General features: G+C 47.5%; 1 protein-coding gene across 8 annotated transcripts in view; it reads right to left on the reverse strand.

The window, feature by feature from the left end:
• Positions 1 to 26755, reverse strand: part of LOC135921907 (mitogen-activated protein kinase kinase kinase 13-like) — a 548581-nt gene that overhangs the window by 305198 nt on the left and 216628 nt on the right. For 7 of the 8 annotated variants that reach the window (XM_065456319.2, XM_070531441.1, XM_065456318.1 and 4 more), the window contains 3 exons: positions 13893 to 14051; positions 13524 to 13682; positions 3682 to 4011 (listed from right to left, as the gene is read on the reverse strand). In XM_065456319.2, the coding sequence (XP_065312391.1) occupies positions 3682 to 4011; positions 13524 to 13682; positions 13893 to 14051 (648 nt within the window). The remainder of the gene's footprint in view (positions 1 to 3681; positions 4012 to 13523; positions 13683 to 13892; positions 14052 to 26755) is intronic. The other variant, XM_070531445.1, reaches the window with a different exon arrangement.

Below are 26755 nucleotides of genomic sequence, written 5' to 3' on the forward strand. Positions count from 1 at the left end.
GCTCGTTAGCCCAAACCCCCACAACACCCAGTGCATTTGTGGTGCAGCCTGCTAATGCATCGAGTTGCTGTCCTTGAGGAACCCTTGCGACATTGGTTTGGTTCAGCTCAGCATTGGAGAAATTTATAAGATATTTTTTGTCATTGTAGAGTGGCACATTTCCAGTGGCTCATACCTAGTTACTCAAGTGGGCGACAAAGACATTCATTGAAGGCCGGCATACACCTACTGGCACATACCCAGTGCTACAAGTTGGCATCATGGAGCTCGAACAGCGGTGTCTACCCAGTCCCGCATCTAAAGTTACCCAAGTCGGCATGAAAGAGCTTTGTTGAAGAGCAGCATGTATGTACACATTAGCATATACCGTATTTACTCTATTCTAACGTGCCTTCGATTATAACACGCACCCGTTTTCCGTAACCAAAAAATAATAATAAAAAAATAATAAAAATCTCGATTGTAACACGCACCGTTTTCCACGAGAAAAAAAAAAGTACAATACTACGCACCTCGTGTTTTCATACAGAAATACTATTTTCTCTAATTTGGAAAAAACAGATTTATTCCCAATACAGTAAAGCCTCGTTAAACCATATCCACTTAAACAGTACTTTAGTTTTAAAAGTAGTAAAGTCAAATCCTCGTCAAATGTGTTCTGTATCCGCATAAACCATATCAGCTTATTGCGTACGTGTTGATTAACACGTAGTGTTTCCACTTTTCGTCGAGCAAACATGGCGGCGCGTCGTCTCTATCGCGTCGCCCCGCAGAACAACAAGCCTCAGAGATTGGAACCATGGATCAGAACAACAGCCTCCAAGCACTCTGCGCATTTGCGCATGAAGCCACATCAACATCAACATCATTTCAGCACCGTGCCAGGGAGTGCTGTGGCGTCGTGCAAACAAGGACTCACGTCATGCCGAAGCTCGGATAAAAGAGACGCCGGGTGCTCAGCATAGAAGAAAAATTAGACATTGTTCATGCTATCGAACATGAAATGAAGAAGTCGGCGCTGGCACATGACAGGGATCTGCTGTTGACTACGGTTTGTGCCATAGCAGTTCCTCTGCAGCACTGTTGCGGCTGCGAAGAGATGTCAGCTACGAGCTTCGACTTTTCACCATCGTTGCCTGTGTTGTTGCCAAAGTGTCGCCTAGCAACAGTGATGAGGATGACACAGAAAGCGACAGCATGGGCGATTCAGGCCTGACAGTGGCAGAATCTGCACTTTACACCAGCCTCGTGAATGCAATCGTTGCGATGATAACAGCACCCTGCAATGAAAAAGGCGCCTCGCAACACGAACAGCGATACCGCGCCTGTGCAAGGAGAATCTGCAATGCCAACGAGGAATCTGCCATGTGAGTGTTTGCCAAGAAGACGGGGCTGGCTGCAAAGCTGGCTCGCAGCTTCAGTTAATTTGAGGCTGCGAAAAATAAATACTTTTTCCGAGCTACGGCGAACTATGGTTTAACGAGGTTTCACTGTACAATAAAGTTGCGATGAATAAAAACACAAATGGAAACGGCATACCTTCCCGCCAAGATTTTCACTGGGCTGGTACGAGTCGCGTGGAGTAATAGATATCACTCGTCGCTATCAGACAACACCTTATTGCTATCAACGGACCAAAGCATTTCATCCTCGGTGCCGTCTATGGCAATCGAACTTTTCAAAGGCCTTGTTGACCATGGCAGATGGGATTGCGCACCATGCATCTTTCACCCATCTAGCAAAGTCCTGCAGCGAGGCAGGCTTCATTTTATTGGCGGGCGTGAATTTGTGGCAACCACTGACAAGCCATTAGGTGTAGAGTGCACGAATTGTATCTTTCACTGGCTTGTTCAAACAAACATCGAGCAGCTGGAGCAGCAATGTCATTCCCCCGGGTATCACAAGATCGGTGCTGCATGCAGCCAGCTTTTCCTTGATACACTGGTCAAGGTGGCACCTGAACACATCGAGCACAAGCATCCCACGCAGACCCAAACTGCCACCGGGTCTCTTTCGCCAAACGTTGTCTATCCAGTCTGCAACCAAGACTGTGGCCATCCAACATTTTTCATTTGTGCACAATCACGCACTTGGAAACACAATTACTTTAGGGAGCGTCTTCCATCTGAAGATAAGGTACGGGGGCAGCTTGTGCCCATCCACAGTGCAACAAAGCATTGCGGTGGTGGCTGAAAGACAAAATGTGCACTTGCTTCGCCCCCTTCTTTTCAACAATTGTGGTGGCAGGCATGTTAAAGTAAAGTGGCGTCTAATCGGCATTTCCAATCTGTCCGAAGTGGTAGCCATTTCTATGGCGCAACTTCAAAACGTATTGCTGAAAACTGTGCAATTTTTCATCATATTCTTCGGGCAATTTTTGGCATATCCCTGTCCACTTTCGTAGAAAAAAGCCTTTTCTTTCCATAAAATTTGATAGCCAGCACCTGCTCGCTTTGAAGTCACTCTGCATTAGCCCTTTCTGTATGGCTAACTGCATCACCCTTACTATGAGCAGATTGGTCGTCACAGGCCTCTGTGCCACTTGCTGCTCTTGCATGTATTCTGCAAGCAGCTCTTCTATTTTGGCAAAGTGGCTCTGCTTCGGTCCACTGAAACCTTTCCTTGTTGCTTTGCTGGCGAAAATATTCTCTTTCTCTTTGCGCCAGTCCCGCACGCAAGTTTTACGAACTCTGAACGCCCGTGATGCAGCCTGATTTCTGTACGTCTCTGCGCACATGATAACTTTCCTTTTAAATGCGGCATCATGGTGGACTCGGCCTATCTTCGCAGTCGGCACTTCCATGCTGACTGAATTAACACAGAAAATGGGAAGACAGGCGGTAGATTAGGTTACACCAGTGCCTGGTTACACATATAACATGGAGGTACGCACATGGAGGAAACTACGGGAGCTAGGCTAGAAACACTTACGAGGCAGCCATTCTTATAATTCCGATGGCGATATAGTAACGCAGATTTAGGGTCGTACTCGATTTTAACGCGCATGCAATTTTTGGACCTGTTCTATCAGAAAAAAGGTGCGCGTTAGATTCAAGTAAATACGGTACTCAGTGGCCCAAGTTGGTCCCACGGTTGGCTTCGAACCAGGTTACGTCAGCACAGCGGCCTGATGCGCAAACCATTTGACCACAGACTACCCATTGACCCAGATAGCGAGGAAAATGGTTAGATACAAACATACATAGATACTAACATACACAGATAGATAAATAGCCCTCAGGAAGTGTGAGACGTACCCAAACAATGCTAACGCATTAAAAGCTTAAGTGAAGTGGGCCATTTTCTGTGTTCTTGATAGCGAACATTGGTGCCGGAAAATCACACGAAACGGGATCGTATCAATGAGGTTCGCCTCTCAGGAATGGGCCAGCTTTCCCCACCAACCCTTCATTATACCGAGCTCTGTGAAAATCAATAAACTAAGGAGATTCACCCCTGTGCATGAGGTGAGGATCCCTTGGCAGAGGCCACTCAACAGCATTAAGCTTGAAGAGTTGCTTCAAACAGTGGGAGAAAAGGTTGGACAAGTGTACTGACTCCGAGAGAGATTGTCCCCATGGTATTTGTGTGTGTATGGTGGCACCACTGGTTTGGCTGAAGGCTTTGGCATGGGCCCTCAGTTCAAGTGTGACTATGGAGTGCTTGGCCATGGAATCCCACCGTATGATCTCACGCTCGCGCTGCTCCAGCTGCAGCAGGCAGGCTGTAAATTCCATGTAGAGGTTGTTGGTGCGCTCCAGCTTGCGCTCGTAGTGCAGCCGAATGTCCTGGGCATGGCGCAGCTCCTCCCGCCGCCGCCGGATCAGTTCCTGCTCACCCTGGGGTTGGCCCTCCTGGCGAATACTCTGCATGTAGCGCCGTATCTCCTCCTTCCAGCCAGCCTGGGCCGCAAAGTAGCTTTCCTTTGGCGTGCTCAGGATCTCCACAGCTGCTATGTCCAGGTGCATTAAGATGTGCCGGAATGAGGGCCGGTTTCGTGGCTTGGGGCTCCTGCACAAGATGACAGTATTACCCCAAGCAAATAAGCAACTCCATTCCATTGACCTGCACTTTCTCAACTGATGCAATTGCAATGCCACGTCCAAATTTCAGAAGAAACTGAATATATAGTTAAGCCTTGACATTGCTACGGGATAGTATTTCCAATGACGAAGAGCCGCGCAGTAAGAAGACGCCGACGACGATTGGAAGCTAGCGTGGGCTGTTGCCTCTTGGCCAACTGCGGCGTATTGCCTTGTAAATATACTTGTAAATAGCTTTTCGTCGGTGTCTTCATACGTAACATATCTGGTGGAGGTGGACGTTCCCTGTACCTCGTCACGGAGCTTCGCAGTGGACGGTACGTCGAGCCTTCCTTCATGGCTCCCGGCGACGACAACTCGACTCCGCCGGCTCCGACACCTGCTGCCACTTCGACGACCTACATCACTCTCCCCGCTCCCCGTGATCCTGGTGTATTCTCGGGAAAAGATGGGGAAGACGTCGAGGACTGGATCAGCTTGTACGAACACGTCAGCCGCAACAACCGGTGGGACCCTACTATCATGCTCGCCAACGTCGTCTTTTACCTCAGTGGCACACCTCGAGTTTGGTATTGGACGCACGAAGATGAGCTGACCAGTTGGGATTCGCTTAAGCAAAAGCTCCAAGACTCCTTTGGCAACCCCTACAATCACCAACTTGCCGCGCAGAAGGCGCTTTCCGGTCGTGTGCAGACGTCAACGGAGCCCTACGTCACGTACATTCAGGACGTCTTGGCTCTGTGCCGCAAAGTTGACGCACACATGACTGAGTCCGACAAGGTCTCCCACATTCTCAAAGGCATTGCCGATGACGCCTTCAACTTGCTCGTGTTTAACAACGTGGCGACGGTGGATGCAGTTATAAAAGAGTGCCACCGCCTGGAACTCGCTAAAAGCCGACGTATCGACCAACAATTTGCCCGTCTGCCCAACACCCCAGCGACATCTTCCTGTGCCGATGGTCCTCGTCCCAACAACATTGGCGATGTTACCAGGATTGTCCGGCGTGAGATCGAGGCCGCCTATCCGGCTGCCTTCGACTCCAGCCCCTCCAATGCACCTGCAGTAACTGTTTCCCTGATCCAGGCAGTTGTTCGACAGGAGTTCGCCAACATTGGTATTCACACCATCTGCTCGGCCCATCGCCCTGATACCAACCCGGCTTCTTCGATTCCGCCCCGTCCCGCACCTTCTTACCCACCACGTTTCCGCAACCCCTCTGAATGACGCACTGCAGACGACAAGCCAATTTGTTTTCACTGCCATTGAATTGGGCACATTTCTCGGCACTGTCGCAGTCGCTGGAGTTCCCCGAACCAGTCTACATATACTGCCTACTCTCGCCCCCCAGGTGGCCTTTCTCGTCCCTATGCTGCCCGCTCAGATAATGCCGCCACCGATTCTCCTGCGCCGAACCGCCCCTATTCTCGTTCGCCTTCGCCCCAACGACGACAATCTCGCTCCACCCAGCCCCGTCACTCCTATTCGCCGACTCCTTTCGGACGTCGCTCCCAGCTGGAAAACTACACGATGCAGCGCCTCAAGGTGACGCTGCATTGCTCACTACACCGCCAAATCCTCTTCTGGCGTTGCCCACTCATCTGAACCTTCTTGACGTGCAAGTCGACGGTGTTCCTGTATCTGCTCTCATAGACACTGGGGCGCATTTGTCGGTAATGAACGCTGACCTTCGTAACCGGCTGAGCAAAATAATCACGTCCGCCACGACACCTGTTGTCCATGTCGCCGATGGCGGAACAGCCCCTGTAATTGGTATGTGTGCCGCCCGCGTCATCTTCGCCGATCGCTCCACTACCGTGCTATTCACAGTCATCGCTCACTGTCCCCACAACATCATCCTCGGCTTAGACTTCCTCTCCGCACATTCTGCTCTCATCGATTGCTCCGCCAGTACTTTCCACCTCGACCTGCCTGTTCTGGATCCTGCTGAACAACACCCAAGTCGCCTCAGTTCCGTCGACTTCCTTCGCTGGCCACCTTCGGCACTGACTTACGTTGACTTAGTGTCATCCCCACCAGTGCCCGACGGTCACTACATCGTGGCTCCTATGCAAGACGTCCTACTTACACATGGGATCACAGTACCTCATACCATTTTATCTATTACGGCGAATTGCGTCTGCCTGCCAGTGGTAAATTTTGGCTTGACGACACAAGTGCTGCCAAGCGGGATGTCTCTGGGCCAGCTTTGCTCCTTCGAGGATCAATCAGTAGCATCTATTGCATTATCATCATCATCATCAGCCTGGTTGCGCCCACTGCAGGGCAAAGGCCTCTCCCATGCTTCTCCAACAACCCCGGTCATGTACTAATTGTGGCCAAGCCGTGCCTGCAAACTTCTTAATCTCATCCGCCCACCTAACTTTCTGCCGCCCCCTGCTACGCTTCCCTTCCCTTGGGATCCAGTCCGTAACCCTTAATGACCATCGGTTATCTTCCCTCCTCATTACATGTCCTGCCCATGCCCATTTCTTTTTCTTGATTTCAACTAAGATGTCATTAACTCGCGTTTGTTCCCTCACCCAATCTGCTCTTTTTTTATCCCTTAACGTTACACCTATCATTCTTCTTTCCATAGCTCGTTGTGTCGTCCTCAATTTGAGTAGAACCCTTTTCGTAAGCCTCCAGGTTTCTGCCCCGTAGGTGAGTACTGGTAAGACACAGCTATTATATACTTTTCTCTTGAGGGATAATGGCAACCTGCTGTTCATGATTTGGGAATGCCTGCCAAACGCACCCCAGCCCATTCTTATTCTTCTGATTATTTCCGTCTCATGATCCGGATCCGCCGTCACTACCTGCCCTAAGTAGATGTATTCCCTTACGACTTCCAGTGCCTCGCTGCCTATTGTAAATTGCTGTTCTCTCCCGAGACTGTTAAGCATTACTTTAGTTTTCTGCAGATTAATTTTTAGACCCACTCTTCTGCTTTGCCTCTCCAGGTCAGTGAGCATGCATTGCAATTGGTCCCCTGAGTTACTAAGCAAGGCAATATCATCAGCGAATCTCAAGTTACTAAGGTATTCTCCATTAACTTTTATCCCCGATTCTTCCCAATCCAGGTCTCTGAATACCTCCTGTAAACACGCTGTGAATAGCATTGGAGATATCGTATCTCCCTGCCTGACGCCTTTCTTTATTGGGATTTTGTTGCTTGCTTTATGGAGGACTACGGTGGCTGTGGAGCCGCTATAGATATCTTCCAGTATTTTTACATGTGGCTCATCTACACCCTGATTCCGTAATGCCTCCATGACTGCTGAGGTTTCGACTGAATCAAACGCTTTCTCGTAATCAATGAAAGCTATATAACGGTTGGTTATGTTCTGCACATTTCTCTATCACTTGATTGATAGTGTGAATATGGTCTATTGTTGAGTAGCCTTTACGGAATCCTGCCTGGTCCTTTGGTTGACAGAAGTCTAAGGTGTTCCTGATTCTATTTGCAATTACCTTAGTAAATACTTTGTAGGCAACGGACTGTAAGCTGGTCGGTCTATAATTTTTCAAGTCTTTGGCGTCCCCTTTCTTATGGATTAGGATTATGTTAGCGTTCTTCCATGATTCCGGTACGCTCGAGGTCATGAGGCATTGCGTATACAGGGTGGCCAGTTTCTCTAGAACAATCTGTCCACCATCCTTCAACAAATCTGCTGTTACCTAATCCTCCCCAGCTGCCTTCCCCCTTTGCATATCTCCTAAGGCTTTCTTTACTTCTTCCGGCGTTACTTTTGGGATTTCGAATTCCTCTAGACTATTTTCTCTTCCATTATCGTCGTGGGTGCCACTGGTACTGTATAAATCTCTATAGAACTCCTGAGCCACTTGAACTATATCATCCATATTAGTAATGATATTGCCGGCTTTGTCTCTTAACGCATACATCTGATTCTTGCCAATTCCTAGTTTCTTCTTCACTGTTTTTAGGCTTCCTCCGTTCCTAAGAGCATGTTCAATTCTATCCATATTATACTTCCTTATGTCAGCTGTCTTACGCTTGTTGATTACCTTGGAAAGTTCTGCCAGTTCTATTCTAGCTGTAGGGTTAGATGCTTTCATACATTGGCGTTTCTTGATCAGATCTTTCGTCTCCTGCGATAGTTTGCTGGTACCCTGCCTAACGGAGTTACCACCGACTTCCATTGCACACTCCTTAATGATGCCCACAAGATTGTCATTCATTGCTTCAACGCTAAGGTCCTCTTCCTGAGTTAAAGCTGAATACCTGTTCTGTAGCTTGATCTGGAATTCCTCTATTTTCCCTCTTACCGCTAACTCATTGATTGGCTTCTTATGTACCAGTTTCTTCCGTTCCCTCCTCAGGTCTAAGCTAATTCGAGTTCTTACCATCCTATGGCCACTGCAGCGCACCTTGCTGAGCACGTCCACATCTTGTATGATGCCAGGGTTATTGCAGCGTATGAAGTCTAGTTCATTTCTAGTCTCGTTGTTTGGGCTCCTCCATGTCCACTTTCGGCTATCCCGCTTGCGGAAGAAGGTATTCATTATCCGCATATTATTCTGTTCCGCAAACTCTACTAATAACTCTCCCCTGCTATTCCTAGTGCCTATGCCATATTCACCCACTGCCTTGTCTCCAGCCTGTTTCTTGCCTACCTTGGCATTCAAGTCGCCCATTAGTATGGTGTATTTAGTTTTCACTCTACCCATCGCCGATTCCACGTCCTCATAGAAGCTTTCGACTTCCAGGTCATCATGATTGGATGTAGGGGCGTAGACCTGTACAATCTTCATTTTGTACCTCTTATTAAGTTTCACAACAAGACCTGCCACCCTCTCGTTAATGTTATAGAATTCCTGTATGTTACCAGCTATATTCTTATTAACCAGGAATCCGACTCCCAGTTCTCTTCTCTCCGCTAAGCCCCGGTAGCACAGGACGTGCCCGCTATTTAGCACTGTATATGCTTCTTTTGGCCTCCTCACTTCACTGAGCCCTATTATATCCCATTTACTGCCCTCTAATTCCTCCAATAGCACTGCTAGACTCGCCTCACTAGATAACGTTCTAGCGTTAAACGTTGCCAGGTTCATATTCCAATGGCGGCCTGTCCGGTCCACATCTATTGCAGTAGACGACAATTCAGCCGATCCTCCTCTACCCTCGCAATCGGCAACTTGTACCATCGCCGACTTATAGAAAATGATTGCGCCCGACATGCCGTCCAAGCATGCTCGTGAGCTCTACCGCATTCTGTTTTCCTACCCCCATATTTTTTATTTTAACGATCGTCCGTTGGCCCAAACTACAGCTGTTAAACATCGCATTAATACCGGCGATGCCCCTCCTATTCATCGCCGCCCGTATCGAGTGTCACTGGCTGAGCATCAAGTTATTCATGCAGAAGTTCGCAAAATGCTTGCCAAAAACATTATTGAACCGTCATGTAGTCTATGGGCGTCACCTGTAGTACTGGTAAAAGAAGGATGGCTCATGGCGCTTTTGCATGGATTATCGGCACCTTAACAGGGTTACCAAAAAGGATGTGTATCCCCTACCTCGGACTGATGACGCCCTTGACTGCCTCCACGGTGCTCGCTACTTCTCCTCTATTGACCTTAACTCCGGCTATTGGCAGATTGCCATGGATGATCTCGACCGCGAGAAGACTGCCTTTGTAACACTCAGCGGTCTTTATCAATTCAAAGTGATACCGTTCGGTCTATGTAACGCTCCTGCCACTTTTGAACGCATGATGGACTCCCTTCTTTACGGTTTCAAATGGTCCACGTGCCTGTGCTACTTGGACGACGTTATAGTATACTCCCCAACATTCACTATGCACCTCGAGCGCCTCTCAGCAGTTCTGGACGTTTTCCGGCGAGCCGGTCTGCAACTCAACGCATCGAAGTGCCAATTCGGCCGTCGCCAGATTACCGTCCTTGGACATCTCGTTGATGCGAACGGAGTGCAACCGGACCCAGGCAAGATCCACGCTGTTACGTATTTCCCTGTTCTAAAGTGTGTCAAGGATGTGCGCAGCTTCATCGGCCTTTGCTCGTACTTCCGCCGTTTCGTGAAACATTTCGTGGCCATCGCACGAACACTAACTGAGCTTTTGAAAAAAGATGCCCCTTTCCAGTGGGGCGATAACAAGGCCTCTGCATTCTCGCTTTTAATCGACCTTCTCACAACGCTCCCGTTCTGGCCCATTTCGATCCTTCTGCGCCTACCGAAGTCCGTACTGATGCCAGCGGTCACGGAATCGGCGCAGTACTGGCACAATGCTAACGTGGCCACGACCGTGTTATCGCTAACGCCAGCAGGCTCCTCTCGCCCGCGGAGCGCAAGTATTCCATCACTGAGCCTGAGGGTCTGGCCCTAGTTTGGGCGGTTGCGAAGTTCCGCCCATACTTATATGGCTGACCCTTTTCCGTTGTCACAGACCATCACGAGCTTTGCTGGTTATGCTCATTGAAAGACCCTACAGGAAGACTTGGTCGCTGGCCCTTACGCCTCCAAGAATATTTGTTCTCTGTCACCTACAAATCTGGCCGACTACACAAGGACGCTGACTGCCTGTCTCGCTACCCGGTAGACGAGCCTGATGACGCCAACAGTAGCACCGCCGACAGCATTTTCTCTGTGTCTGCCTTCACTATCATCGCCGATGAGCAGTACCGAGACCTATCGCTGCGAGTACTCATCGAGCGTCTGCGCTCTACATCTACCGATGCATCCGTTCGCCGATATGTCCTCCAGGGCGGCATTTTATACCGAAGGAACTTCCTCCCTGAGGGCCCTGATCTTCTTCTTGTCGTGCCAAAACAGCTACGACAGACTGTGCTCTTTGAGATGCATGACGCACCCACTGCAGGACATCTTGGGGTAACCCGCACGTACGACCGCGTCCGCCGCCGCTTCTATTGGCCTGGTCTCGCTCGCTCCGTCTGACGCTATGTTGCTACCTATGATCCCTGCCAGCGTCGGAAAACACCTCAGGTGCTACCTTCTGGTCATCTCCAGCTGATCACCGTCCCTGTGGAACCATTTTTTCGTGTCGGATTAGACCTCCTTGGTCCCTTTCCCACGTCATCCTCTGGGAACAAATGGGTAGCCGTCGCAACTGATTACGCCACCCGATACGCTATCACGCGGGCTCTCCCTACCAGTTGCGCCACTGACGTCGCGGACTTTCTCTTGCGTGACATTATCTTAGTGCATGGCGCCCCGCAACAGCTGCTTACTGACCATGGTCGTAACTTCCTCTCGAAAGTTATCGCCGACATTGTGCGTTCCTGCTCTCTTCAACACAAGCTGACTACCTCATACCATCCTCAAACCAATGGCCTGACAGAGCGGTTAAACCGTACTCTTACCGACATGCTGTCCAAATACGTTTCGAAGGACCACCATGACTAGGACGTTGCCCTTCCTTACGTCACATTTGCTTATAATTCTTCCCGGCACGACACCGCCAGATTTCCTCCATTTTATCTACTCTACGGTTGCGAACCGACCTTGCCCCTTGACACGGTACTTCCTCCTGCTGCTATCTCAACAACCGAGTATGCGCGCGACGCCGTCGCCCTCGCCGACCATGCACGCCAGCTTGCCTGTGCTCGACTGACGGACTCGCAAACCACGCAGCAGCATCAGTACAACGCCCGCCACCGTGACATACAGTTTTCGCCTGGTGCACTCGTGCTCCTGTGGTCGCCCTCTCATCACATCGGACTTTCAGAAAAGCTCCTTTCGCGATACACAGGGCCCTACCACATGCTGCGCCAGCTGACGCCTGTGACGTACAAAATTGCTCCTGTGAGCTCAACCTCGTCATCTACTCTGGCATCTAGTGATGTTGTGCACGTCAGTAGGCTCAAGACCTATTACACTGCTTCAGAATCCGGCCTTTAGTCGCTCCGGGACGGCGCTTGTGCTGCCGGGGGTAGTGCTACGGGATAGTATTTCCAATGACGAAGAGCCGAGCAGTAAGAAGACGACGACGACGATTGGAAGCTAGCGCGGGCTGTTGCCTTTTGGCCAACTGTGGCGTATTGCCTTGTAAATATACTTGTAAATAGCTTTTCGTCGGTGTCTGCATACGTAACAATATGATGCAGTCAGTAAAATCAGCACTTTACTTGATTATATCTAAATTTCGTTATACAGTAGACTTCCAGTAAGTTGACCATGATGGGAATGGCTAATTTTACCGACTTATCTGGTCAGTCGAATTAAAAAAGATGCAGACGAAACGTCAAAACACACTCCTGACTCATTTGGCAGTACTTGCCTGATTCTAACACGCCTCACGCACATGCTTTCTATGTGTCCAAAGTAGAAAACTAATGTAGAGATAACATTAAAGCTCCTAAACTAAGTAGAAATCTGGCGTGCACTCTATTTATTAGCAATAAAAATGGGCAAGGGCCTAATGTTGCACAGCAGCAGCCAGTCTCCTAATGTCAGCTTGGCCGGATGGTTTTCTTTAAGTATGCTTTGCCGCAATAAACTGTGTTATGCGGCAAAGCATATGAACACATGAATGCCAGATGAAGCTATGGACATCTTGGTTAGCCCAGACTTTGCCCCCACAGCAACTCACAGTGGACGATGTGCAGCACTTGCTCACGAGGGAAGACCACGTCGCCATCCCTCTCGGCTGACTCTCATAAGCTTTCCCTCGCACCCGCAGCTAATGGTGTGCAGGGTGTGATACGATCTTGACTTAATATGGAACATGACAGTGAGAGGGTCCTGCAGCAACGCTGCTCAGTTTTGGCAGTGGCTCTCTCGATTTGAGAGGTGCGTTCAAAAGCAGCCACATGGAATTGAACCACTTGCCCATCTGCATCCCCTATTTATCGCCTCAGTATTCTTTTGTGGTGGCAGTGAAATTTTGTTACATTGAAGTTTGTTATATAGATGTTTAATTGTATATTGCTGCACAAGGTAGTAAAGCATGCACACAAACAGCGTTGCTACAAGGCACATAAAAGATTCCCAAAGAGACCCATTTCTCAACAAGCAAACAAAGTTTGTCATTTCTTGTTTGTATAATAAATTGAATTTATTTTAATTTACAATGTTGTCTAAGCAAGGTGTAAAAAGCGTGAAAGTGTAATGAATGTTATTTTCTTTATACTTTTGCGAAGACAGAATGACCTGCAAAAGCTGCAGTACCTTCTTTTTCCTTTTTTCATGACAAAATACAGCAGGCACTGGAAAGTTTGGAGTGCTATAAAAATTTTCTTCAAATCAAAAATAGACATTTCAAGCAAATAAGGCAGACTAAAGTAGAAGAGCGCCAGAGAAGTGTCTGAATGCTTCCTTTGAAATTCATAATGATTGTGCAAATTAGGTGCCTAAACCACAAGTTGCACTTGATCTTTTCAGTGATCCCACCAGACAAGCCAGGATGCGAACACTATGACACAGTGAAATGAGTTGCTACAAGAGGTCATATATGAGAAGGTGAATTGTCTCATGCTCACCAGCACTGGCGCATTAGCAGCCGGAACCCATCTGGGCAGGTGGCAGGCACAGGTAGGTGCAGGCTGTTGTTGCCCACGCCCCAGATAATGGCATTGGAATCAACATCCTTGTACGGCGTCTCACAGTTGAGTAGCTCCCACATGACCACACCATATGACCTGCAAAACCCGCATGCCGTTGAATGTCCCAAAGTGTGCAAAACAAAAAGACGGCGCTTGTCTGCTGTATAACATGCATGCAGAAAGGTAAGGCTGTACATAACTTTGCACATCCAATCCAGAAGTGACAACAGTATTGGTGCACAGTGCCGAACCCGTCCTGTGGCTTACAGACATGCAAAAATTGTGTCAAAAAGAAAGCAGACGCACCAGATATCCACCTTCTCAGAGCAGGGCTCATTGCGGATCACCTCGGGTGCCATCCAGGCCACTGTACCAGCAAAGGACATCTTGGTGCTGCGCTCACTCCATTGTCGGCTAGTTCCAAAGTCCGAGATCTTGAGCACATCATTGTAGCTGATCAGGATGCTGTCAGAATCAATAATGCAACACACATTTCAATATCTTCCAGCTGACATAGCATTATTGTACTACAGTCAAACCCACTTATAAGGTCCTTTGTGCCAAAACCATGATCTAATTATGAGGCACGTTATTGTGGGGGACTCCAGAATAATTTTGATCACCTGAGCATCTTTAACATTGATCCAATGTACGGCACACGAGTGTTTTTGCATTTCATCCTCATCGAAATATGACTGCCACAGCCGGATTCCGAGCACACGACCTCATGCTTATCAGCACAGCACCATAGCCACTCAGCCACCACAACAGGTACCGATTTGAACAATATGTCAGATATAACAATGAGCAGCCGATGCACCATTATATGTTCTATGGCAAAATAAATCGCTTACTACAATGCTCCCATGCTGCATTATCAGTTATAACAATTAAATGTGGCTACTAGGTGTGTGTGTCGAAAAAAAATGCAATATCTTTGGAAAAAGATGTGAGCCGCTGCACCCGCCTGCATGCCCTTTGCCACACTCGCCTTTTTGCCATGCACATCAAATCGCCGACCTCTCTCTCTCTTTCTCTTGAATGAATGAATGCATGTTGTTTAGTGGTGCAAGGGCCAGGTATGGCCAAAGAGCGCCAAGACAGTGTTATTGATTTCGAGGTGGAATGATGAGTTCTGTGAAGTTGACATGACGTGGCTGTAGAGGGGCCTAAAAATAGTCACTGTAAAGTGCGTAAAATCTACGTGCAATAAGATTATGGCGATGACTAATGATGAGTACCATGAGCCTTACACTACACTGCGGAAGAATGATATGATATGCAGAACATGTAAGATGCAAAGATTAGCTACAGCACAACTGCCTCCCCAGAGCCCTTGAAACACAATGGCCTGGAGGCATGTGCTATACAGTAAAACTATCCCAGCGGCATCCTCTAAAGAGAGGAAGTGCTACGAATGTATGGAACTAATAACATGTAAGACCACATCTCTGAAGAAACCTAGGCCTGTGTCTGTATTAAAAAGCGGTTCTGGACCGAGAAACATTGCAGGATGAAGAGGAATGTGCTGCCAGTATGCTAAGAAAAAATGTCTCTTTCCCTCAAATTCGGCTTCCCTACACTCCAGCAGGACGTAGAGTACGGTCAGCCTCTCCCCGCATCTACCACAGGTTGGAGGCTCACTTCCGGTGAGTAGAAAATTATGGGTGCCAAATGTGTGTCCTATTCTGAGACGACAGAACAGGACATCTGTTCGGCACGATTTTGCAGTAGAGGGCCAGAATCCTAACTGTGGCTTTATCAGGTGGAGCTTATTATCTGTTTGCGCGTCCCACATGTGTTGCCAGTGATCTCGCAGCCTCCTCAGCAAGAAAGGCCTCAGATCTGTGACAGGCACCTCAGCGGTAGGGTTAACAGCTTGCGATGCGATTGACGTGGCCATCTTGTCCGCCAGAACATTACCCTCGATGCTCCTATGACCAGGCACCCAGCATATAATGACATGCTGGTTGGATATGTATGCTTTACACAAGACGGAATAGAGTTCATTAAGTACAGGATTTTTGTGTGTATAGAGTGACATCAAGGCCTTCACGACACTTAGGGAGTCTGGATATATCGTTAATTTTTGAAGTTTTTATTTTTTTATATGCTCGACAACAGAGAGTAATGCGTAGGCCTCAGCTGTAAAGATACTTGTTTCCAGATGCAGTACATCGGATTCTGAGAAGGATGGGCCGACGGCAGCATAGGACACCCCGACATTTAAAGGGACACGAAAGGTTACTATTAAGTCACCGTGGACTGTTGAAATACCATCACAGAAACCTCGAAACGCTTGTTTCGTGTCAAGGAGAGACTTATTTTAAGAGAAAATGTGTTCTGAAGCGTCCGCGTACCTCTAGCGCAGTTCAAATCGCCCGCCCTCCGATCGAGGAGTACTGACATCATGGTCTCATAGTGACGTTGCGCCATCGGTGAGTAGAACGGCGTCCACAGACGGCGCTACGGCTTTTTTGCACAAAACGCAAACGCGCGGCCGGAAACAGAGCCAAGACAGAGCCGACAGCAGAGCGAAAGCCGGAGTATGGTGGCTAGCGGAAGGAGAAACGAATTACGTCCCACGGCACACGGAGAGTCAGTTTTCGTTAAACTATAGGCTGCGGCGAGCTCACAGCGTGGTCGGCGTGGTCTGTGAGAAGTGACGAGCCTTTTCGCACTCGCAACAGGGCATAAAAAAGTGCGAATCGATGCAAAACTCGGCCTAGAAACGTGCTTCACCACAGCCAGGGCTCAATACGACCCAAGCTGGCACGACCCAGGTGTCGCTTCCCGCACCGCCACCAGGCGCCGCTACTATACATCAAACTCCAGCGCAAGACGCCCATAAGCTGGTACTTCATTTTATGACGCAAACTTCGACGCTCGTCGCCATGGGCCCTGACACTGGCAGATTGGCTCGCGATGGTGGGCTCAATTTCAGCGATTTGAGCAGAGACGAGCGCGACCTGCTGCTGAGGGCTCGCACTGCCGGCGTCGTTGCGTACTACGACGGTGGCCTCGACACCGGCTCTCCGGAGCGGGAAAGCAACGAGGGCTTCCCACGACATCACATGGACGTGGCATTCTCGCTGCTTGTTCCAAATGAAAGTTTCGCGAGCCAGCAGAACCCTCACAGCATGACGCGATAACGAAAGTACTGAAACTCCAAAGCGTGCGCGGAGCAGAGTCGAGTGCGCAGACTCGTGCGAAAACGAAACCTTTCGAACACCCATATTACTGAAGGGTAACATCAAAATGTTATTTTTTCTTAGAATCGAATAGACGTAGGCAAGTAGCATTTTTTTTCCGTCTTATAATCGAATGAAATGATATTTTTAATATGAGTAGTTGAGTATTAGTAACACAAATTATGAGGAGTCCTTTCGTCATCAGGCTAGTACCGGAATGTCGCTGGGGGGTCTCAAATCGTGTCATGCATTTACCTCAATTTCTTGGTTACTAAAGCTCTGTTCGCGATTAAATTGACGCCTTAGATGTTCTAGAACATTGCTCTACCACTTTAACTTGAGTTTCTGGTAACCTTTAGTGTCCCTCTAACTTCGAAGCGTCTGTGTAGAACTCTGCGCAGGAGTGCTTGTGCTGGAGTTCTAGGAAATGAGTTCGCATTTCGATCTCTGTTGCGTGTTTTGTTACTTCTAAAAAGGATATGTCACATTCTACGACCTGCTACTCCCAAGGTGGTAACAACTTGGTTGGATGCATTATGCGAAGCTCGAGGAGTGGGACATGCATTTCATGACTAAGCTCCCTCACACGAAGCGAGAAGGCTGTCTTACAGAGGGTCGATTATGGAAAAGTGTAGTACACGTCATATTGTTAACAGTGTTAAAACATGGATGTTGATGATTGGAGTGTATTTTCAGGAAATATGTAAGGCTAATGTAAGTTCTCTGTAGCTGGAGCGACCATTCATTTGATTCCGCGTATAAGCTTTCAATCGGGCTTGTTCTGAAAGCGCCAGTGGCTAAGCGGATAACTAGATGGTGAACAGGACCTAGCATCTTCAGCGCGCTCGGGGCAGCAGTTATATACTACAGCACCATAATCCAATCGAGACCGAATCAGGCTCTTGTATAGATTCATTAAACTCTTCCTGTCACTACTCGATGCAGTCTGGGATAGAAGTTTCATTAAGTTCATTGTTTTTAGACATTTTTCTTTCAGATATTTAATGTGTGGAATGAAAGTGAGTCTATAGTCAAGTATAATAGCAAGGAATTTGTGCTCTTTGTTGATAGGTATTTGTTGTCCACAAAGTTCTAAGCAAGGATCCGAGACCAGGCTTCTCTTTCTTGTAAAGAGAACACAAGAGCTTTTTTGAGGGTTGATTTTAAATCCATTTTGGTCTGCCCACTTGGACACCTTGTTCAAGCCATGCTGTACCTGTCTCTCGCACACTGCGAGGTTACAGAATTCGAAAGCTATTTGAATGTTGTCCACATATACAGAATAAACAATGGCCGGTGGTAACGAAGCACGAAGCGTGTTCATCTTCACTATAAAGAGCGTGCAGCTGAGCAGGCCTCCTTGGGGTACACCAGTTTCTTGTGTAAAAGAACGTGAAAGCACATTGCCGACTTTCACCCGGACGGTACGATTGGAGAGGTAGCTTTCTATTAGGTTTAGCATATTACCATGAATGCCCATTTCTGACAAGTCTCTCAAGATTCCGTAGTGCCACGTAGTGTTGTACGCCTTCTCCATATCAAGGAATACGGATAGAAAAAAGTGTTTGTGTACAAATGCGTCATGGATGTTTGCTTCAATACGTACAAGATGATCAGTTGTGGAGCGCCCTTCCCTGAAGCCATACTGATAAGGATCAAGCATTTTGCTCAGTTCAAGGAAATGAATGAGTCGCCGATTAATCATTTTTTCAAATACCTTACAAAGGCAATTTGGGAGGGCTATCGGGCAGTATCTTGCCACTGAGGAGGGGTCTTCGCCTTGTTTCAAAACAGGGACCACAATGGCTTCTTTCCATGCGGTTGGGAGGTATCCTACAGCCCAAATGGTGTTGAAAAGTGCGAGTAGTGTAACTTGGATGTCATTGTGTAAGTTTTTCATAATTTCATACATGATTCTGTCAGATCCCGGTGCAGAGCTCTTGCATGCGCTCAAGGCAGCTTTCAACTCGGCATTACTAAAACGATGGTTGTATGGTTCATTCTGTCGACATTTTCTGATGAATGATGAATTCATTCTTCTATTTGTTTGTATTTGAGAAAGGAATGTGAATAATTTGTTGAACTTGACACGCTCTCAAAATGCTCCCCAAGTGAGTCTGCCTGGTCTCGCCTTGTGTGTTTACTAAAGGGAGTGAATATGTTTGTCGCCCTCTTATCCTATTAACCCTGTTCCAGACTTTGGCCTCATCTGCATACGAGCTGATACTCGATAAAAACCTCTGCCAACTCTCTCTTCTGGCCTGTCGGTGGGTTCTCCTCCCTTGGGACTTTACTTTCTTAAAGTTGATAAGATTCTCTGCAGTGGGAGACGCTTGTAGCAACCCCACGCTTTGTTTTGTTTTTTTACGAGCGATCCTACATTCATCGTTCCACCACGGGACACGTCGTTTGCATGCCAAGCCATTTACTTCTGATATGCATTTAGATGCGGCATCTATAATGAAGGTTGTAAAATACTGCACAGCAGCATCAATTCCTAAAGAAGACATGTCATTCCATGAAATACTAGTGAGAGTTGGGAATTTCTCCCAGTCGGCTGTATCAATCTTCCACTTAGGGGCCTGTGGTGGATATTCGTTTTCTTTATAAGTTCTTAACAGAATGGGGAAGTGGTCGCTCCCGTAAAGATTGCTGGTAACTTCCAATTCAAGTTCAGGCAGTATAGAGGGGGAAACTATGCTGAGGTCAGTCAATTGAAGAAAATGTTCTGTTTGCAATACAGTAATACCTGGGTTCCTTCTTATTCAGAAGGTACGCACCAGAAGAGAAAAGGAACTGTTCAACAAGACGACCTCGTGCATGTATAAGAGAGTCGCCCCACAGGCAGCTGTGCACATTGAAATCGCCAAGAACAACATAAGGTTCTAGCAATTCATCTATAAAGGACTGAAATTCATGTTTATTTAATTTGTAATGGGGGGGTATGTAAAGTGAGCAAACAGTGATAAGTTTGTTTAGGAGAACAACTCGAACCGCCACTGCTTCAAGGGCGGTTCGTAGCTGTAAACGTTGACACGCTATGCTTTTTTGAATTACAATGGCAACACCACCCGGTAATGCGATAGCATCATCGCAATCTTTGCGAAAAGTAACATACTGTCGAAGAAAGTTTGTGTGTTTTGCTTTTAAGTGTGTTTCCTGTAAACACAGCACTTTTGGATTGTGTTTGTGATAAGTTCTTGCACATCATCAAGGTTTCTAAGAAGACCTCTGACGTTCCATTGAATGATTTGTGTATCCACATTTAAAGTAAATTGGTGCTGTGTGTACAGAAAAGGAAGTGATGCCTTAGATTACAGAGCTCTTTCCAGGCCCTGTAACGGGGATTTTGCCCTTTTTGGAGCGTTCAGGGGAGCCTCGCCGCCCCTTAGGCGCTTGGTGTGTCGTGAGGATAGGTGTAGTGTCCATTGCCTCTTGTGAGACGCCGGACATGCGCTCTTGCGAGCGAGAAGTTTCCTGAGAGGGTCCCGCCTCGGATGGCAAGGCCCCTGCGCCCACCAGCCTAGAGATCGATGGGGCTCCCTGAGGGATTTGGCTGCGCCGGCTGTTGCAAGCGCTGGAAGGGGCCGGGGAGGTTGGGGCAACCTTGGCTGTGCCCACCTTCGGGGTCAAAGGTTCCTTCTGCTGGGTTGATGGAGCAGCGCTAGCTGCAACCGCCGCGGGGGCAGATGGCATAACTGCCGACTCACTGCTTGTGGGTCGGACAGCCGCCGGAGGCCATAGTGACGCTGCCCCCTGACGCGTCACATCGGCAAAGCTGCTCTTAGACAGGTATAACGCCCGCCTACATGCCTCCTTGAAAGATATGTTTTCTTTGACTTTGATTGTCACAATTTCTTTTTCTCTTTTCCAAGACGGGCAGGACCACGAGTATGCGGCATGCTCGCCATCACAGTTAACACAATGTGGAGTGTTCAGCCACGTTTCAGAGGAATGTTCATTGTTACTGCACTTGGCCCATGTCAGCCGGCCTCGACAGTTCTGTGAACTGTGACTGAACCTTTGGCACTTAAAGTATCTAAGAGGATTGGACACGTATGGCCTAACACGAAGTTTGATATAACCGGCCTCGACGGACTCAGGAAGGACACTCGAGCCGAAGGTATCAGGTGCTTCATCTTGATCTCTTTACCATCTCACCTCATCTTAATTCGTTTAACATTTAAGACATTCTGTTCACTGAAGCCCTCCAAGAGTTCAGCTTCAGTGAGCTCTAGCAAGTCATCGTCCGAGACAACGCCAGGGGTGGTGTTCATGGTACAGTGCGGGGTTACTGTTACTTGGGTCTCCCCAAATGACACAAGTTTTGGCAGTTTCTCATACTGCTTCTGATCTTGGAGCTGCAAAAGGAGATCACCGCTTGACATTCGCGACACCTTATATCCTGTACCAAAAACTTCTGTCAAAGACTTGGAAAGAAGGAACGGTGAAATAGTTCGCACTAGTTTGTCTGGTTTTTCTGAGTGAATTACGTGGAATCGAGGGAAGTTGTGGACTTGTTGTTCGAAAAACTGAAAGACATCTTCGCTGCGCCCTCGTTTCTGAGGGCGATCAGGTAGTTTAGGAAAAGCATTTTCCATAAGTATAGTTGGGTTTTCAACCGCGATGCCAACCACCCACCATGGAGCCCAACAGGGGGATGTGACAAGTTCCTGCAAGAGAAACCCTGCCAACGCCAGCCGTACATCGCTGCTATAACCAAATACAGCATACCAAAGCTAGCTAGCCACACACGGTTAACCCTTGTCGCTGGGAAACTAGGAAGTGAGAAGTGAGGAGAAGACAGGAAAGATGGAAAAGTGGGAGAGAAAGACAAAGATTGGAGAGGAGGATAGGAAAAGGCGACTGCCGATTTCCTCCAGGTGGGTCAGTCTGGAGGTGCCGTCTATGTGAAGCCGAGGCCGAAGAGGTGCGTTGCCTCCGCCGGGGGGCCTTAAAGGTCCAAACACCCAGCATCGGCTCAACCCCCAGGATCCCCCTTTCCCCAGACACTGCTAAGCCGCGCACGGCTACACGCGGGAGGTTCCAACCCTCGTGTGCTTGGGTCCATGGTGTCGCAACAGACCAAACGCCTGCTGACACAGACGCCCCTGCGAGGGGCCTCTCTCTCTTCCATGCCTACAATGCAAAAGTCGACTGTGCCGAAGGCACAAAGGCAGGTGCAGGGGCTTCCTTTCTTTTTTTTTTTTTTCTGGATTTTGCGCTCCTTTTCTTTTCAGCACAGGCACCCAGTAGCCGGACTTACCTTACTGTTACAGCCAATAATGCAGCATGGGAACATTGTAGTAAGTGGTTTACATTACTTACTTACTTACTTTACCAATTCAAATGTTTGAATGTTCGTCCCCTCTGCTTTTTCAGGCAACTTGTTTATTAGCAATTATCAGTTATAACAATGGGATTTTCTTCGCACTTGACTACAGTCATAAGTGGGTTCGACTGTATATATTTACATACCTTGTGGGGATCGCACGCGCATCCCGATATCTCCGGAGCGGCCACGCGGTTATCACACGATAATCACGTGCTCGCTCGCGGAGGGTAGCGGGGAGAGGGCACCTTCGCCGCTCCCGCTGCTCTTCGCGCCTGGCCGCGACGCTGCAGCCAAGGCACCCCGTTCCCTCCTTTCCCTTTCTTGGAACCGGGGAGACTCCCTCTCCGACGCTCGGGGAGAAGCGCTATTCCCCCGATGCATCTTTTTTCGGTGGAGGAGCTTGCGACTGTCCGCATCTCAAATTCAGCCGCTGAGACCGCCGCACGCCGTCCCCCTGTTGCGCCCGGCCTTTGTGTGCGACTCACCGCCCCAGGGCCCGAGCGCGGATCCACTTTGGGTGAGCTGAACTCTTATCAGCCTCTTTTGTGGTTCCCACATTGTGCGGTTTGTTTCACCCCAGACGTGCGGAATGCTCCGCCACTGTGGTTTTGTTTTGTGTTGTATTTGTGTGTGTTGTGGCTGTTGTTGTCTGTTGGAATATTTGTACTCTAAGGTGAATAAACACCTTAGGTCGAGACTCACCCTGTCCCCCCTGGCCTGAACCCGCCGTGGTCGCAACTCACTGCGAACCGCGGGTTAGGGGTCACAGCTCTGACTGCTAGGGCTGCTGTGAAAGTGCTAGCGAGCGACTGCCGCTCCATCGGCACTGTGCCATCCAGAGAAGGGTCAGGTGCGCACGCGCGAGCCTGAGTAATACCCCTATAACCTATAAAGGTTATTCACACAACACACTGCTGCTTCATAGCTTTCACACCTAAGGAATTGTAGAAGGTTAATAAAGTTAGAATTAAGTTCAAACATGTTGGCGGGCTAGTTGGTTAGAAACCATAATAGAGTGTATAAACATGACTAAATGAGAACGTAGAAACAAACAGATACACAGAGACAGCGCTTCAGTTTCAACTATATATTTTTGCACTCATTGATATGTATGTAAGTATATATATACCGTACAAACGGAAACAAACGTGACATGAAAAAAAAAAAAAAAACGACAGTGGCGCATATCGATGAACCATACACTGCTAGAGCAAGGAAAGTTGCTGTGGTACCACACATTTATTACATTTCACATAATCTCAGAAGAATAGTGGCAAAATCAGGGGTGGACATGGTTTTTCTCCACCCCTGAGCATCTACAGGAGCTATGCAAACAGGTTAATACACAGAATAACAAGAGGTACGCATGTTCTACTCAACATCGCAAACAATTTGTAACCTGCACTCATAACATTGTCTATGCCATTCCACTTTCATGTGGAAGAACGTATATTGGTAAAACCGGCAGATGCATCAATGAGAGTTTAAAAGAGCATCCATATAACGTCACTAGGGTAATCTCGAGTCACTTGGGTATTCATTGCCGAGATTGTTCCTACAAACCCATGTTTGAAAGTACTTCCATTCTGTATAGGGCTCAAAGCAGGATGACAAGGAAGATTGTGGAAGCCCATGAAATTGCAAAATTACAAGAAAGGCGCGTGAGCAAGCCATCAGTGTCGCTATCTATATAGAGTTGGCTCTGCAGCAGCAAACCAGGCTGAATGCTGAGCAACCCTTTCTGCTTTGTACTGTAGGTTGCAGCAGTCTTTCTTGGATGGCAGCTTACACCGATCGGCTTTGTTTTAATGACTGAGCCAAGCAACCAGTGGACATGCGCCCTAGAATCCAAAGCCCTACACGTGCGAACGTGTACATCGATGACGTGGTATCCCTCCCTTTTGCCACGCTATCTGCATCGTACCGGACATCAGTGACATCATGTCACGTGGACGCTCGAACACTTATAAATGGCTTCGCAGTACCGTTCTTCACCAGTGGGCTCGGCAGCAGCAAACCAGGCAGAATGTTGAGCAACCCTTTCTGCTTTCTACTGCAGGTTAGTGATTACACATTAGCTTATTCCTACCGCAGCGATGACCGATTCTATTGCTGCTGCCCGGCCCATTTTTTGCTAAGTGTATTTTTATACGTTTTTCTTATTTTGCTAAAGATTTGTTGGTATGCGGTGATATTGAGCCTAACCCTGGCCTGACTGAAAAAGAAATGTTGATGCAGCTGCTATCTGGTCAAAATAAAATCAGTGCTACCATAAAAAATACCCAAGTCAACCAAAAAGAAATGGAAAGAAAGATCACTGCCTTAACTGAAAGAATTGATGGGATGGAACAGCAGCTTTCGTGCTTTAAGAAATTAACAATTCAAGTAAATGATATAGAAAAAGCGATTTCAAATCAGAACGATACATTAGCTTCAGTCATTAAAAAAGTGGATGACTTGGAAAACAGAAGTCACAAGAACAATTTAATAATATACGGCTTAGAGGAGTCTTCTGTAGAAACCTCCGAAGAAACAGAAAAGAAAGTTGTGAAAGATATATTCATAGAAAAATTGCAAGTACCTACTCCAGCTATAGAAAGAATGCATAGGCTGGGCTCAAAAGGTAAAGAAACTCGTCCTGTAATTCTTAAATTCATAAATTATCGTGAAAAGGCAACTATCCTGAAAAATTCCTGCAAACTAAAAGGCACATCTTTGTCTCTTTCTGTGGACTTCTCCAAACGGGTGCATGAGGTGCGTAAAACTCTATGGGTAAACGCAAGTGAAGAGAGAAATAGGGGTAACAAAGTTAAACTCATTTATGACAAACTTAGTGTTGACGGAACTCTTTACGCATGCAATGACGAGAAAAACCAATGTTATCTGCTAAATAAAGAGTCCCATAAATGACCAATATCACAACCCTGCCCATCCTTACAAATCCTGAACATAAACTGCAGAAGAATATTAAACAAAACCACTGAACTGGAAGGTAATATACTTTCTCACGATCCCAACATTGTATTACTAACCAAAACATGGTTGAATGATTCAGTCTTCCACAGTGAATTTGTACTAATTGGCTTCAATGTATTCAGGAAAGACCGTGGAGCTAGAGGAGGATGAGTTTGCATTATTTTTAAACATTCTTTGAACATTATTCAAATGCCTGATGTACCTAACGTCGAGACTCTTTTCTGTAGAGCTTATGTTAAGGAAATGTTAAGTACATTATTGGTGTTGTATACAGGCCACCCTCCTCTGAACCTACCAATCTTGTTGAACTGAAAAAATATATGAGCATTCATGTTAAACAAGGGGATTGGATCACTTTATTTGGCGATTTCAACGTACCCAACATTGACTGGAACTCGTTGACAGTTCAGACGCAATGCGACAAAGCAAGAGAAGCAATTATTGACCTCATATTTGCCTTCGACCTATTACAGATTGTTGATGACTTTACTAGAATACAAGGTCATACTAGATCCATACTTGACTTGTTTTTTATATGTGGCATTCCTGCTTCTAATGCTAAATGCGAAATTTATACCGGCATCTCGGATCACCAGATGGTACTACTAACGCTCTCTGGTGTATCTGTGAATGCAAATAAAACAAATTGTCATTTTCCAAACTTTTCGTGAGCAGATGATGTTTCAATAACAGACATGTTATCCTTTCATTTTGATACACTTTCACACAGTGACGCTAATGTAAACAATCTCTGGGACTATTTAAAGGATATTAACAAAGAAAGTATTGATCGTTTTGTGCCTAGTATTGTAAAACCAAAAAATAAAAACCCTTGGATAACTCAATCTACACTAGAGCTTAGAAGAAAACTGAAAAGACTAAAAAAGAAAAAAGGCTGTCTAACAAATTTCCGCATACAAGAAATTTCCACCTTAACCATTCAACTCCGAGATCAGGTTGCGAAAGATAAACATAATTATTATGGGGTACTGTTAGATATGGAGTTGTTTCCTGCGATTACTTCGAGTTCCCCAGACCACTTCGAATCGCAGCATAGCTAATTGAGGAATGCCGAAGCAGGAAAGCACATTCCAGAGGAGCGGCCGAGCCAACAAGTTTAAGGCAACAAGTTCACGTGCCAACAAGTTCGTGCGCCGCCGGGATTAGCAGGTGGGCCTCCGACAATGGAGCATGAGCAGCCCTCCCCTTCTTCTCGTTAGAAGAAGTGCATTGCCAGTCTGCGAGGCAAGACCGCAGAGAGCCGCCAGGTGTGACACCGCGACACGGGCGCCTACCATTGGCTGAAAGTGGCGTCATCGGAGCGGACTCTTCCATTGGTCAAACATGACGTGACTTACAGTGCTCGAAGTGTTTATAAGAAGCCTTCCAGAGAGACCTGAGCATTCTGGGACATGCCCTGGTTCCCTGATTCACCTCTCTCGAACTTCTTGCCGCGGGCCGCAGCGTCCGAGTTGCTGCCGGCCCGTAATGACTGCACGACTGTTAATTGACGCTCACCTCTCTATGTACACAATGTAGAATAAATCCTCCCAAGTTTTGGGTTTTCCTCCCGGAGTCCGTACACCAACCCCTACATCTGGTTGGCAGCGGTAGGATCGCCTCCGAATGCATCAGCTGGTGGCAGCGCTACGGATAAACCTTCGTCA

The sequence above is a fragment of the Dermacentor albipictus genome, chromosome 1 (genome assembly GCF_038994185.2).
Source record: "Dermacentor albipictus isolate Rhodes 1998 colony chromosome 1, USDA_Dalb.pri_finalv2, whole genome shotgun sequence".
NCBI lineage: Eukaryota > Metazoa > Arthropoda > Arachnida > Ixodida > Ixodidae > Dermacentor > Dermacentor albipictus.